This window comes from Typopeltis vanoorti, chromosome 4 (assembly GCF_054136105.1).
Source record: "Typopeltis vanoorti isolate ZY-2024b chromosome 4, IOZ_Tvanoo_1.0, whole genome shotgun sequence".
Lineage (NCBI taxonomy): Eukaryota > Metazoa > Arthropoda > Arachnida > Uropygi > Thelyphonidae > Typopeltis > Typopeltis vanoorti.
Window position 1 is genome coordinate 46,088,807 of NC_143552.1, and position 16,012 is coordinate 46,104,818.

At 35.4% G+C, this 16,012-nt stretch overlaps 1 protein-coding gene across 1 annotated transcript in view; it reads left to right on the plus strand.

Moving 5' to 3' along the window:
- The first annotated feature begins 2,310 nt into the window (after positions 1 to 2,310).
- LOC150107279 (actin-binding LIM protein 2-like) overlaps positions 2,311 to 16,012 on the plus strand; it is a 508,439-nt gene continuing 494,737 nt past the window's right edge. Inside the window, exon 1 of the mRNA XM_090391129.1 lies at positions 2,311 to 2,480. Coding sequence (XP_090247255.1) covers positions 2,477 to 2,480 — 4 coding nt within the window. The 5' untranslated portion in view covers positions 2,311 to 2,476. The remainder of the gene's footprint in view (positions 2,481 to 16,012) is intronic.

The following is a 16,012-nucleotide window of genomic DNA, read 5'->3' on the forward strand; positions in this document are numbered from 1 at the left end:
TCTTCGATGAACGGTACTATTTGAAAGGCAAATCCGATCAAAAGATCTTTTTGCATTATCTCCGATCATAATTTCCGCTATTATTTTTGCTGCAGGCTTGACCAAAGTTTCACCAGTTGTTTCCGCTGCACCACTTTTTGCTATTAATAGCGACACATTATACGAAGCTTCTAAAGCCTTCATGTTTTCACCTTCTGACACGATCGACATCACTTTTTGAGATTCTTTAAAATTTTTTAGTTTATTTTGAAAAAATTCCACAGGTTTGTCCTTGCATTAAATTACATGGTTTTATGCTTTCATTTTTTAAAGTTTCCCCGCAAATTGCACATAACGGAATAGGTTCCTCTTCATTTCCCGTCCATGAAAATCCACATTTCAAGTAATTTATATCGTACTTACGAAGTTTTCTCATCTTCTTCCTAGTTGGTTCTTTAGAAATGTCAGATGACACATACTTATCAATTTCACTTGATCCAGATACAATATCAACATTTTCTTGTTGCTGACAGCTACTTGTATCTACTATGTTCATCTCTTTTGGGCATTTTAAAAATCCTCTCTTTAACCAGTGAATCATACTTAAGAATTTGAAAGCTAAAAAAAATTACCGTATTTAACGAACAGTCCTTCAGCAAATGGCTAGTGAAAGCAGAACTCGAAACAGACAGCAATGGTAGGCCAGTAGAGATAAAGCAGCTACGAAGACGTTCATATGATTGGTGCAGTATTAACAAAAGATCGTGCTACTAATTGACAAAGGCAAGCCAACAGTTCAGTTGAAATGCTAATTCTCTTCAACCGAATTCCTTATATAATATCTGAAACACATTCACTATATATTTCTTAGTTTTAACACATTGACTCAAACAAAACCATATGTTGCCGGTGCACCATATGGTTTTGATTGTCTACTATACAGCATTTTATGTGGGAGGGGTCATGCGATTCATTAGTTAGTGCCAGTTGTCTCTAATTGCACTGTTTGTTGAGGAAACATATTACACTGCCTGCAGATGTCTCTGTACCTTATTCAGTGATACAATAGGAAAGTTTTACGATCTCAAACTTAAATTTTATTCCATGCGTTAATGATGCATAGCCGAAAATTGCCATGGACCCCCCTGAAGACCTTTCGTGGACCCCCGGGGTCCGCATACCACACTTTGAGAAACACTGGGCTAGAGCATACACCAATGATTTCAAATGCTCCACAAATAAAAATCCACATGATTTATGTCACCCACTAATTGTGCAAGAGATCGCCTAACTAGAGAACCGTTCGAAAAAAAAGTCCGTTTAGTATGCATCTGGAATCGAACCTATAACGTTCTTTCTCCTGTTAGTCTAGCATTATGGCACTTGAAATTTTGGCACAAGGCCACACAAACATCGAAGACAGACTTGCGGTTAGTTTTAAACTATAATCGACAACAAACTATTTTGTTTAAATACAAAACAAGATATGAAAAGTACAGTAATCTTGACGAACGAAACCATTTCTTTGAATATTCCTTACATATCATAGTAGTTGTGATGCTTCTGACATCTGACATCGGTGCTCACAATGAATCAGAAGGTAGCACTTGCAGTGTTTTATCATTCTCAAACTGCAGAACGTTTCTATGAATTTAATACCATGCAACATTTTCAAAGAATTTCTGATAATGCTGTTTCAAAGTTTTCATTTAGAGATTTGAATTTGTGTGAGATCTCTCTCTCTCTCTCTCTCTCTCTCTCTCTCTCTCTCTCTCTCTCTCTCACACACACACACACACACACACACACACACACACACACACACACACACACACACACACACACACACACACAAAACTTTTAAAGTTGGCATTATGATAACTGATGGTGCAGTGAGCCAAATGCTAAAATAATAATTTAAAAAAACCTCCATAAAATAATATACGAATAAGCACCGCTTTCCTTTTCCTATACAAAAACAGAGCACAGCTTCCTGGAAATCATATACACATTTTTCGGCATATATCGCGAGAAAACAATACTTTTAATCGCTAAGTTCATTGAAGAGTGCATCGAACTTCATAATTCCATTTAAAATACCAAATCAAAAAAAAATAAATAAATAAATAAACGAAGGGAGGGCTTATGGTTGCAATGTCAGAAGTATACTACAGTGCAGCGCTAATTAAAAAAGCAATAAGTTGCTTTTTTTTTTCTTCACTCCCTGTATATGTCCGTTACAGTAAAACATTGACTACCACTGTCTACGAAAAATGGACTCGTCCGCGCTATGCGATGCTAGCAGCGGCTGCTGTCGAGTGTTTGGGAAAGTGGCTTCTTAGGAGGGACCACCCGTCGAAAAGTGAATACGATTTACTAACGATTTTGTGATTTTAACTGGATTTGTGTCAGTTGTTCCTGCGTATGTGTTAGTGTACAGTTTAAACTTTTTTCCACTGCTTATCATTTGGGAACATTAGGTGCTACTAAAAAGAAAATGGGTAAGTAGTATCAGTCACTATTTTTGTAAACATACACACCGGGTGCGGCGTTGGCCGCCCGTTGCTAGGGCGCTGTAATCTACAACGATGAACGAGTTGGCCGCAGTCAGCACGAAGCCACATTTTGTTATGTCCGTCAGTATGAGAAGCCGGCTACAAAACGATGTCAAAAACTTACATTAATATTACAATACTTAATACAAACAAAATATATTTGTGGCCCATCATTCAGTTCTAACGTTGTATCACAGTATTAAATATAATTTAATGCTATACTATAATACATCAATTAAAAAATATATATTAAAAAAAACAACAAAGCGAACTTTTTTTAGTATGTGTTTTACAATCAAAATATGTGTAGATGAACTTTTCCGTAAGCATACCCTAGTGTATATATGTTACCCTTAAATCAGTTTGGAATATTGCGCTTAAAAAAAAAAAAGAAAAGAAAAGAAAAAGAAATCAATGTTATCGGTTGAAGGAGAACTCAAATGCTTGTTACAAAAAGATTTTTAGCAGTTATGCTGATTTCTGACTATTGTCAACGTAGTTCAGAATAGCTGCGAAACTGGTATTGATCTATTCGAATAATATAAACAAACTATAGAATGTAAATATCAACAAAATAAATCACATCTTTAATCTCTATATGTTTGCCCACAAAAAGATCCGTGTTTCGTTAAAAAGAGGAGGAGTGGCGAGAGACAGAATTTACTTTTCCAAACGTGCACTGGGATATCTATTCATTTCGAAGACAAATTTGGAGTAATTCTAGATCTTCTGTGAACAATGAATAATTAATTATAGCTGTAAAAGGGAATGGACTAGAGATGAAATTAGTGTGAGCGGAGAACCAGCTAATCCTGTTAATCAGCAGAACCCCAATTAACATAGTAGGGATACCTCGGCTGAAAAGAAAGTTCACAAAATAATTCCTAATATATACATGAATTATGAATTTATCAAATCCCCCCCCCCTTAAAATAATATTTTAGGGGGGGGATTAAACTGTTTGAAACGAAGTAGAGCAAACGTAATATAAATAAATAAATGGTAGTCCATAAGTATATGATAAGTGTATAATTTATGGTTAACTACATTTGGAGATCCTAAGCAGGGCCGGCCATCTCGGGGGTGCAATTCACCCGGGCCCAACGATCGAGTGGGCACAGTCGGTACACATTTGCGGAAACGTATTATATTTCGAATGTAGTATTTTTTTTTTGTTGTTGTTGTTTTGTTTCCCTGTGCCAAAATTATTTGCAGGTAAGAGGTTTTACAATACGTTTATTTCGAATCCTTTAATTTTTACCTTTGAAAAATATTTTAGGGGCCCCAAAAGGTTTTTTGTACCCGGGCCCCTTTATAGAGAAGACCAGCCCTGATTCTAAGATTGCTATTAATTTTGATACTTTTTAATTATCTGTTTTCAACATTTGAATGTTTAGCCATAATTCTAGCTTATTTACTAAAGTTCTAAATCTTGGATACGTCTAGCTTCAGATGTTGATAAGGCAATCTTGCAAAAAAAACATACATTTAACTGAAAATTACGCGGTAGCATCCACTAAAACTACATTGTAACATAAGTTGTTTTCTTGTTGGTTACGGATGTTCTTACATAAAGGACAATAACCATTTCCATCAAATCATAACATAACCTTAGGCAATTCCTCCATAATTATTAAGGCAGCTGGAAGAGGCTGATTATAAACATGGCTTATAGAGCTTTTAACCATTTTAAATACACAAAAGTTGTGTGAAAATATAAGTACGTGACTTATCAAGCATGGAAATTGAATGTAGTTATACCTACTGTATTTAGCTGAAACCTACCTTGCCACTTCTGTACGAGACAGGCTAACTCTCTTCATTTTGAAAACCTCTCATAAAAGGTTCCTTATGTCCTAGATGAAATTCAAATCTGAGTCTCTCCAAATGAAGGCAATGGTGTACATCATTGTGACTACACTATAAGAAGTGGTTTGTAAGAGGAACAACTTGATTTTTCAGAAAAAATAATGTTACTCCTCTGTATGGGATTAGCTAAACTTACCTTTATTTGAAAAACCATTATAAAAGGTTTCTTATGTTCTAAACTGGATTTTCTTCCCAACTAAATGGTACTGTCACTTATATTATACTATACAGGCATGCTGTCAAGGGATGCACTAACAATAACTATCACTGAGAACTCTTCAACAGACCCACATTTTTCAGGTAACGGTACATATGAACAAAATATATACATAGCAATGAGCACTAACAAAACCAATTACAAAAAGCAAAAGAGAATAATGGTGAATTTGATTAAATTTTACTGGGATGCTTTTGCTAGTAATTACATCTTCCAATCTCTCATCCATCAACATGAGATGAAGTAAACTGGCTAGCATAACATTCCCAACATGTTTTTTTACATGTGGGCTTCCAAAATCTGATTTTAATGGGTGAGGAGATAACTTTTAGGACTTATATATAAACAAAGCTATACATTTAATCAGGTACAGACTCATACTATACACTGTCCATACTTCTTGAGGAAGATAAAATTTAGTTGTCCCAAAAAACAGATGAAGAAAGAAAAGCCAATTTGGCATGTAATCTGAAATAGGTATATGCATTTTCTGAATATAAGATTAAAGTATTATCATAGATAAATCAAGATGATAAGGTTTTTTTTTTTATTATTATTTAAAAAAAAATTTTTTTTAATGAAGGAGCAAGATAGGACTGTAAGTTGCACTGAAGTTGTTGGCACTACACAGTTTATTCCACTGGGGGGTTAGGATTGTTTTAGCATTATATCTAAAGCAATTAAGGCTATGGTGACTACAAATTGCATATATTCTGGCCAGTCTGATTGTTTTGTAGGATGAAATTCAACATGATTCAAACCAATGTCTTTCCAACCAAAGGGCATCACTGATACAAACTGATGATATTGAGGCTCCCTAATCACAGTGAACAGTGGTACAAAAAATGGCATTCAAGGTATGAACTGTAGATGTTCTTGAAACTCTGGATGTTTTAAGAACTACAAGGTTTGTTACACGAGGAAAAATAATTTGTACTATCATAAAGATAACATGAACTAGATTTAATGTCTAGCAGGAAGAATAAATATGCAAAAGACCAGAGTCTAAAGATACTACATCACTAAGATCACTAAGGCAGTCTGAAGGTAGGAAGTATCCTTCGTTATATGAAAGCACAGAAGAGGAAAATAACCACACAATTGCTAAAGGCAGAAGACAGATTATGGAATGGGGACCTGCTAAGAAAGCAGCTACACTAGATCCTCAAATGCCTAGGAAAGGTCTAAAGTGGTAGGCTGAGTTTCTCCAAGCTTTCCCTAAGCAGTATCCACAGCTGGGTAAAATGCCTGCAGAGGGATAGTTTTTATTATTATTATTATTGGAAAACCTATATGGAACTTGTTCATGTTTGACTTGAAAAGCTCTGGACTATATTCCTTAGGAAACACATCAAATTGGGATTGGGAACATTAGGTGCTACTAAGAAGAAAATAGGTTACGTAATAGCAGTCACTATTTTAGTAAACATACACATTGGGATAAAATCTTTTAATGAGTAACTAGGCTTCTAGGTAGTTAAGATTATTTCTGAGAAGGCTAAAGCAAGAGGAGCAGGAGGATATTTCAATGGTATGCATTTTTTTTTTGAGATACAATGGATAGCAAGTAACGTTTTAAAATCTAGAATAGATTCCAACCAAATAATAATAAACAAATCATATCAGCATAAGATTAATTCTAGAGCAGAGATTTTGAACACAGATGGAGTGCTAGAATTTGGTATCCAACCAGTTAAGATTTTTGTGATGTCTCTGTGGTGAATCAGAGAAGGAACAAAGTTAATTGCTTGTGATATGATAAGAAATGATTTGTACTCAAAAAACTTTTTTTTTTATCCCAAGGGCTGGATAATTGCATGAAGTATCTATATACATGAAGTAATAAATGCTTACTTTATGAATTATTTTTAACTATTTATGAAATTATTGATATTAAAATTGCTAACAGATGACACCAAATTAAAATTAAAAAACAAACTGAAATCTCTGCCTTTGCCAACAACTAATCCTCCTGAAGCATAATCAGTCTATGGACAACATGATGGGTATTTCTGGTATGGAGAGTTGGAGAGGAAAGATGCCAATTAATCAGCTTTGTCTGTACATGATACTGCAATAGAAGCAATTGGATGTGAGAGAAGTTCCAGTAATGACTTCAGCTTGTACCTTCTGGGTACAAACTAAATGCAAGCAAATTTTTTTTTACTGTTGCTCTGATTCTTGATTGGATTATTTGGGGGGGGGGGGGGGGATTGCTTCCTCCAACATCCTGAGACACGATGATGAAATCTGCACACTTGTCCAAAGTCTCTCTCTTTCAGTACATGCTATCTGAAGTAATTATTCTCTAAATAATACTAAAATAAATTCTGTTTTCCCTTCTCCAGTATGCCTTTAAAACACTTTATACAATTTAGATGTTTCACACCTATCCACCCATTTAAATCGGATACTACCAGATTTAAATGGGTGGATGGGTGTGATATCTATCTAATATCAAGCAGCCTCACTCCCACAGCATTTTCTATAAAGCTTTTAATCCTCATCTTACATATTATGCCAGCATTTCTCTGTTAACATCAACAATATTCCCCCCCCCCCCCAAACACACACACCATATGTATTTTCTCTATGCACTATATTAAAATATACTGCACCCATCATATTTTATTCCTCTAAAATATCTACGAATATCATCCTCTGGCAAATCAGATCTCACTGATGCTAATAATTTTGGCCACTATGCATATACCAGTGTTATAAACTCTTTGGTTACTAATGCTTTTGACATTACTAAACATGCATGGAAACTGACCAGACTTACCAACTCAGGTAGCTATTATAGTCTGGCCTGCACAAGTAATATGGATCTATGTAGTTTAATGGATCTGAAAAGGTTCACTATTTAGTAATTTAAGTGTACTAAGCACACAAATAACTATTTTTCATGATCAAGTACAAATTCTTTTGCATAATACTAAACTTTTTTATATATATTCAAATGAACTCTTTAAAATAATTTTTATTTCAATTTTAAATAGTCGTAAAATTGAAAACTATGTATCGAAGTACCTAGATGTTTCTGACACATCAACATTCTAGAAAAGTAAATCCATAGGTATATAAATGATCAGAAATTGCTATGATGTGTCAGTCCGAGTACTACTTTCTGTTTAAGCACATTGTTTTATTCTATGTTTCATGTTTAAGTTACTCATTAATGCCATTAATAGCTTGTGTTAAGAGTCGAGACATATTCTGGTAGTTTCATAGTGAAAGACAATAAAAATTTGGTAGCAGTGGAGTTTTTTCTTTGTCCCACTGAAGAATGATAAGAATTCATGAAAACATTGGTCATGGAAGATCTTTAACAGAAGAATGATTTTGCATCATGATTTGTCAAAGGAAGAGAAACCATTAGCAAAACTACAGATATAATTTGTGATCAATGAAGAGAGGGTCATTTATGTACAGGAGGAAGATGGTAGATGATAGTCTAGAAGTCTGGAATATCCTAGCACTGGCTGAGTTGCAGAAGCCATCTTCCTTCGTTGATCCATCCATTCCTTAGGATGTGTAGAGACTCCTGATTAGGGGCCCACTATGAATTAATGCAGCTGGCACATCGCTCCTATGCTGCACCCCAACCGTATTTATTTATTTATGTCATCAGTATTTATGCCTGTAGACCTGTATGTTTATGGGGACAGTTTGCCTGTTCTGAGAGACGAAAAAACCCAATTTTACAGGAGAAAAACTCTCTACCTCTGTATCTGAATGGTTAACTCACCATTTGATTGAAAAGACCTGATAAAATTTTATCATGTTATAGATAGGATTTGAACCCAAGGTCTTTCCAACTAAAGGGCTCTTTTATACAAACTGAGCTACAGAGGCTCTTCAGAAGCCATCTACATGATACATAATAAACAACCAGAGAGGAAACTAGTACCCCAACTCCAAAGAGTAGAAGGAATACGCCATAAGATTGCAGATTAATGAGTAAACTTGTATGCCAAACGCAGTCAAATGCCTGGAATTGTCAAGAGACCTGATGTCCATATGTGGGTGGTTATGGATAAAAGATTTGCTGTGGATACAGAATGACAAAATCTAGATTGTTGGTAACAAAATAGTTGGCAGGGCCTCCGAGTGTGAAAAAGTTGACACTTATGGCTACTCCATGATTTTTGACAGAACCGAAGAAAGAGATAATTTGCTGTGGTTATCAATACATGAAGAGAGGAAAAATATTATTGGGAAGGCTGCATTATTTTGGGCTGATGTTATGGTAATATCGTCCGGCTATGTGAGAAGCAGGAACATGGAAGAATAGAAGCTCTACCCAACTATCATCTGTACAGAAGCATTAGCTTTTGTCCTGTCACCCTTTCAAAATCAGATTTCGATTGATTGATTGATGTTTTCACCAATATAGGCTGAGTGAAATGCTGCAATTTTGGTCTCAAGATATTCGTGATGTACTGAATTTTTTCTTAAACTGTCTCGGCATACTTGTTGGAGAATAAAGGCTTGGATAATGGTAGGGGATTTTGAGTGCAATGGGAGATGAAGACCTTTATTCCAAATATAATTATCTGTTATTTATTATTATACGGTATTTCCATGGAGTCCGAAGACGTATTGTGGGAGACCCAAGCTAACTACACACAAATCCTATCATACTTCTCCTTTACACTCATTTGCTGTCAGGACACTCACAATTTATTCTGGCAATCCATTCCACTCATTCACCACTCTCCATGCAAAAAATCTGGTCTGCACACCCTTGCTAACTACACTCATACACAACTTCCACAGATGATGCCTAGCACTTTAACTATTTGTCATATATAGTGAAAAATTTTTTTTATATCAATTTTATAAATCCCTCTAATATCTTAAAAGTTTCTATCATGTTCCCCTCTTTTCTGCCTAAACTTTAGCTAAACTTCTAAACTTTGTAACCCACAAACGTTCAACCTGTGCGCATAAGGCACATTCCACAGACCTGACACAGCTTAGTCACCCATCTCTAAATCTACTCTACCACCTCCTGGTTCAAAGCCTCCAAATTTAATTGGAGCTTTTGTTTAAGCAGTATAAGTCACGGAAGCCATCCAATTTGCCACCACTACAATGCTTATGGAACATCAAATTGAAACTGGCTGGATGAAGGAGACAGTGTATGCAACTGCTTTCAAAAATGTCGGTTCAAAAAACATGTGCACTTTGTACATGTATATGTTTTTTTTTTTTTTAACCTAGATAAATGTACTTAGATATTCTGAGGACTTCAACTCAATCCTATCAAGACAAAGATTATGGTTCTCAAAGGAAATACAAACAGGGAAGCTCTTGAGAAACAAGAGCTTTCTTGTTTGTATTTCCTTTGAGAATTGAGGAAATCAGCAAGTTTGAGTACCTGGGATCCATTATTAATGTGAAGAATTGTTGTTCAAAAGTTATCAAAAGAAGATTAGGAATGGCTAAAACAACAGTCAGAGACCTGTCTAAATTTTGGAAGGATGGATCTATCTCCATGGGAACAAAGTTGAGGATTTTGGATGCTGCTGTTTTCCAACAGCAACTTATGGATGTGAAACTTGGAACCCTAAAGAAGTCAGATAAGAAAAGGATAGCTGCTTTTGAGACGTGGTGTTATAGAAGGCTGTTGAGGATATCATATACTGAAAGATAAATGGGTGTTAGAAAAGATCAGTAGAACTTTAAGGCTTCTTCGGGATACTGACAGAAGAAAGTTAAATATTTTGGCCACATTGAAAGAATGGAAGGAGGACTTCTCAGAACAGTAATAGAAGGTAAAGTTCCTGGAAAAAGAGGAAAGGGTAGACCGTCAATGAGTTGGATGGTGGTGTGTGTGGAGTGACTGATCTTCCGAGAGCTGAAGCCTCCAAAAAAAAGCATACAACAGGACTACATGGCAAGGATCAGTGATGTGGCACATCACTGAGCATCAGGGTGACCATACAGCATCTGTGGATACCCAATGAACAGATGATGATGATGATGAGCATATTCTGATATTTCCTTCAATTTTCTGTTGCTCATATTAGTCCACACAATAAATGAGTAACAATTCTAAAAGTTGTTTTTGCTCCCAATTTCCAAAAATATAATTAATGAGTTATCATTCATTCTGTACGAAGTACAGATTAGATTATTTATTAGTTCTGCATATTAATCTTCTGCTTAATACATTTTTTTTGTTATTATTGTTGATTTTCATTTTAAATTCACTGCCAGTATTTACCTAGTGATCAACTGGGAGAGTTCATCACTAGAGAGTAAATACTGGCACTGCAATGAATATATATTTAACAGTAAATTACAAAACATTTTGTGTTTTTGCTTTTAAATGGATGTAAATGCAGTGAATTTTTTTATTTTTTTAATTAAATAGTGTAGCAATTAATTTGAATATACACTTGGGTCATATAGTTCTGTAATAGATACCTGTTTGGCCTGACCCACTTCTCTGTACAACAAATGTAATTATGCTGCAATATGCGTAAGATGAATCATCCCCACATTTTCATTCATATCAGGTAGATGTTTGGTGACATGCAAAATTTGCTTGTTCTTTACTTAACTTTTACTCTTTTTCCTTGTAAAGAATAAAGAACACTGGTACTTGCCTTCTGAACTATAAGTTTGTATTTTATGGGTTACAACATTTTAAATTTGTTCATATAGCTTTATAAAACAATGCTTACAGAGGCATAAAAAACTGCATAAATGCCTAATTTTGTTAGGTGTATTCAGTTCTTGAGACATTTTCCAAGGACTTATTCAAATTATCTTTTGAAATAAATATGAAATTATTTCTAGTGAAATATTTTGATTTCATACATTAAACCATAAAATAATTTATGAAACTATAAACCTATTAATATGTTATTATTATTATTATTTTTTAAATGTATATATTTAAAATGCTTCCAAAGCAGAAAATGTAAACTTTATCTAAGTTTTGTGAACTATCGGATTAGTATCTCATCATATTTTATTACTAACATAAGCTTTCACAATTGTAAACCACCCATTCCTTATACTGAATGTAATAATGGTTATTTCAAATTTTTACTGATAATATTCAATTCTTAAACTTATAAATTTTTCTTTTCATAAACTGTGAATATATCATACAGACAATGTCACATTTATATTATACTGTTATAGCAAACCAGAAATAATAGGAAATTGAATTATAGCTGTTACCTTTGTGATCAATGCATGAGGCTTTTTGTTATGATTACTATCAGTGAAAGCCTGTTAACTACTCGCACGTCTAACAGCAGTCTGAAAGAGATTATTAGATTTTCTTCATAACAGAGTCACAGGTGGAACAATGTATAGCAATAAATGTAGAACAAGTTAAACTATAAATGCTCACGTATGATTAAACTTACTCTCCAATTATTTTATTATGGAGTTAAACATCATTTGCACATCAAGTTGATCCATCACAGTACAATAAAATGCTAGGATTATTATTATTATTATTCAGGCCTCCATGGAGCCAAGAGACTCATCATGGGAGGTCCTTCCTAGGAAACATAAAGTCTATCATATCACTCCTTGAACTCACTGACCGTTCTTGCTCTCACCACTCTATCAGGCAATGCATTCCACGGTTCTACCACCCTCCATACAAGAAACCACTCCTCACCGTCTTGCTCACAGCTTCCTTTCGTACTTTCCAGGGATGGCTCCTTGTCATCGCTCTTTGCCACTGCTCCACCAAGTGAAAGAACTCCCCAGTGTCCACCCTGTAACTGCCTCTCAACAGTTTAAAAGTCTCAATCATATCACCTCTCCTTCTTCTATCCACCAAACTCTGTAGTCCACATTCTCTCAGCTGATCCTCATAATTAACTTTGTACAGTCCTGAAACAATCTTTGTTATCTGCCTCTGCACCCTTTCCACAGTTAATTTATCCCCTTCAAATCCTGGGGACCAAATTTGAAAACAATAGTCAAAGTTTGGTCTGATCAGGGTCTTATACAACGGAATGATAACTCTTTTATCTCTGCAGGTCAGCGTCCTTCTCAGTATTCAGCAATCCTCTGGGTTACCTTCACCACCTTTGAAATATGCCCTTGAATTTCAGTTTTCTATCGATCATCACCAACAGATCTCGTCTCCTGTACTTCCTCCAGTACAGCTCCTCCAATCAAGTATGTAGCCTCCCATCGATGTATCCCAAACTTCAACACTTTACATTTTGCTGCATTAAACCGATACCCCCCATTCATTTGTCCATCTCTCTAGTTTATTCAAATCCTCTTGCAGGGCTGCCACATCTGTACTGTTACTAATAACCCTTCCCAGCTTGACATCATCATCTGCAAACAACTGAATATCCCCTTACAATCCATTGACAATGTCACTGATATAAAGGTTAAACAATACAGGTCCTGGTACTGAGCCCTGTAAAACCTCACTTGCAACCTTCAGCTTCCTTGATATTGCCCCACCATACACAACTCTCTGATACTTATCAGACAGCGAATCCTGAATCCAGTTGACTAACCTGACATCTAAAACCCATGTGCTGTAACTTAAATATCAGCTTATCATGTAGCACCCTGTCAAATGCCTATTATAAAAGGCAATCGTATTACTTAAGCAAGAGCACCCCTTAACAAATCCATGTTGATTCTCACATATAACATCCTACCCTCATCTGCCCACAGCTGTATATAGTCCCTCTCTAATTTCTCCAAGACCTTAACAACTACTGATGATACACAAACTGGCCTATAATTAGGCACTTCCAGTCTACTGCCTCCCTTATGCAGTGCCACTACCTTCTATCCATTCCTTGGGTTGGATAGAAGATAGTGGCCAGACTTTCATTGAAAAGTCAAGTCAAAGGAGCTGTCATCTTTAGCACATTCTCTCAAAACCCGTGGTGAAAAACCATCCAGTCCCACTGCTTTACTGACATCCAGAGTACTCAATATTTGGAACACACACACACTACTCTTACACCTCTAAACCTCGAACCTGCCCTACCCCTCTAGTATTAAAACCTTCTTCTCCAGGATGAAATACTCCATAAAGAACAACTCCACTATGTCCTCTGCATCAGTCACTCTATTCCCATTTTTATCACACAATGTCATTCTTCCACAATCATTTCTTCTCCTACTAGCTAAAAAATTTCTTAGGATTTTCTTTGGATCTTAGTTCCAATCTCTTCTCATATTCCAGTTTTGCCTTCCTCACCATACTAGTCACTCTCCTGGCCTAAGTCTTATATTCTTGATGCATCTGCTCTCCACCCCTCTCCTTATATCTCTTCCATAATCTCTTTTTCACCTGCAATTCCTGTTTGATATTGTTTGTCATCCACTTTACACCAAATTGTGTCTGCTTCTTCACTTGTGGAATACAGCTTACTGTTGCTGCTAACAAATATTCCTTCACCATTTCCCAAGCACTAATGATATCCTGGCCTTCCAATTCCACCCTTCATGGAACTTCCCCAAGTTGATATCTAAGACTATTATAATCGCCTTCCTTATAATTCCACGCGTTCCCCTTTGTTCGATACTCCTGCATGTTTATTCATCTTCCATGTCAAAACCACATGGTCACTCTCTCTCTCCAACTGGGGGGAGAGATGTCAGGACCATCTGATGCTATGACCAAATCCAAAACTCTTGAACCTCTTGTTCCCTCTATTACAAGTTGACTAAGACATTTGTCCCTCAAGAATTCTAGAAATTCCATTTCCTTATTACTATGTGCATTTTCCTCTTCCCAGCATATACTGCTGTAGTTAAAATCTCCCATAACAATCATTCTTCTTGCACTTGCCAAGCTCAACTGCCTAAACATCTCCTGCTCCCCCACCTCTGTTCTCCTTGGCTTGTACCAGCAACACCCCACTAAATATCCTGTCTTGCCCACCTCTACCTCACACCAATAGTCAACATTATCAAAATCTCTATATCAAAAATTAAAAAAAAAAAAAAAAAAAAAAAAAGCAGCTACATGTAAAGAAATAAGTTATCATTTTCTACTTTTCTTTTGTCAAAAACTTGAGTTGATTTTAAGATTACAAAAAGTATTGTACTGTGCAGTGAACTGAAGTTAATCAGGTAAGAAACATGGTATGCAAAATTAAAAGGGGGGAAAAATGAGCACATTCCTGTTTATAGGTTAAATATAAATTAATTTAAGCCTTCATCTCAGGTGGTATCTTCATGTTGTTACACATAAAAAAATTATTAATTATTGTGAGCACAATATTATGATATCAGTGCTAACAATAACATTTAAGTAGGACAAGATTAACTGAAGAAATTAAGTAATAGTCTCTCAGAAGTTAGAAATCAGCATACAGCCCTTTCTGTTCTACTTTGGGCTGTTAAAGAATTTGCTTCTACATTCTTCCATTACAATTTTTTGTCTGGCTGCTGATATGGTTTACCAAGTGAAATTTACTGTTTGAAAGGAGAGAAAAAAAAATGAGTATAGCCCTTACATTCTTCTGAGCACACTGGATTTCAGTCAATTTTCAATTTGTCCTAAATAAGACAAGTTCCAAGAAGATGGTATCTTATAGGCTACAAGAAACAAGATAATTTATCTTTTGTAGAGAAAACTATATTTAGAACAGATCTGTACATTGAGAGAAGTAAAAATTAGAACTTAACTATTTCCTCAGATGGTCACATAAAAAGTAACAAATCTGGAAGGGGTAATTTACTAACGATCATCTACTGAACATTTTTAGAATTATAACAATTGCTTGTAAATGCGTTCACAACTCTTGTGAAGCAAAATCATATTGGAGTGATTTCGTTTTGTGTGCTCAAATCTTGATAATTTTTAATTTTCTTGATAGCATGATGGGATGCTTTATGAATATATCTTTGGGTGTGAACCTGTTTCCTATATAGTTGTTTCACTAGGTTGTTAAATGACTAAGGTATTCACAAAAAGGGAAGGTAATCATTCTTTTCTTTTTCTAATATGAATTTAATATATGTATGGAATAGGTTTCTGATTGTTTCCACAAATGGTCAAAGTTGACCAATGAATTTAGTTAACCTCCAAAATGCAACCTTTCTAAAGAAGAATTCAAAGCTCTACAGCAATTAAAAAATAACAGAAAAATAATAATTACTAAAGGGGATAAGGGAAATGCCACTGTAGTTCTAAACAAAACCAACTACACAGGTAAGCTTTCCTCCTTGCTATTAGATAGGTCTACTTATCTCCCTATAGAATATGATCCTACGCTCCCAAATCAGAACACTCCATAGGCTCCTTAAGAAGGTTACTTCTTGGCCTGTGGAAATTACTAATAAACTAAAACCTTTTAACTCTAGACCCCCCAGAATATATGGACTTCCAAAAATCCATAAACAGAATGTGCCGTTACATCCCATT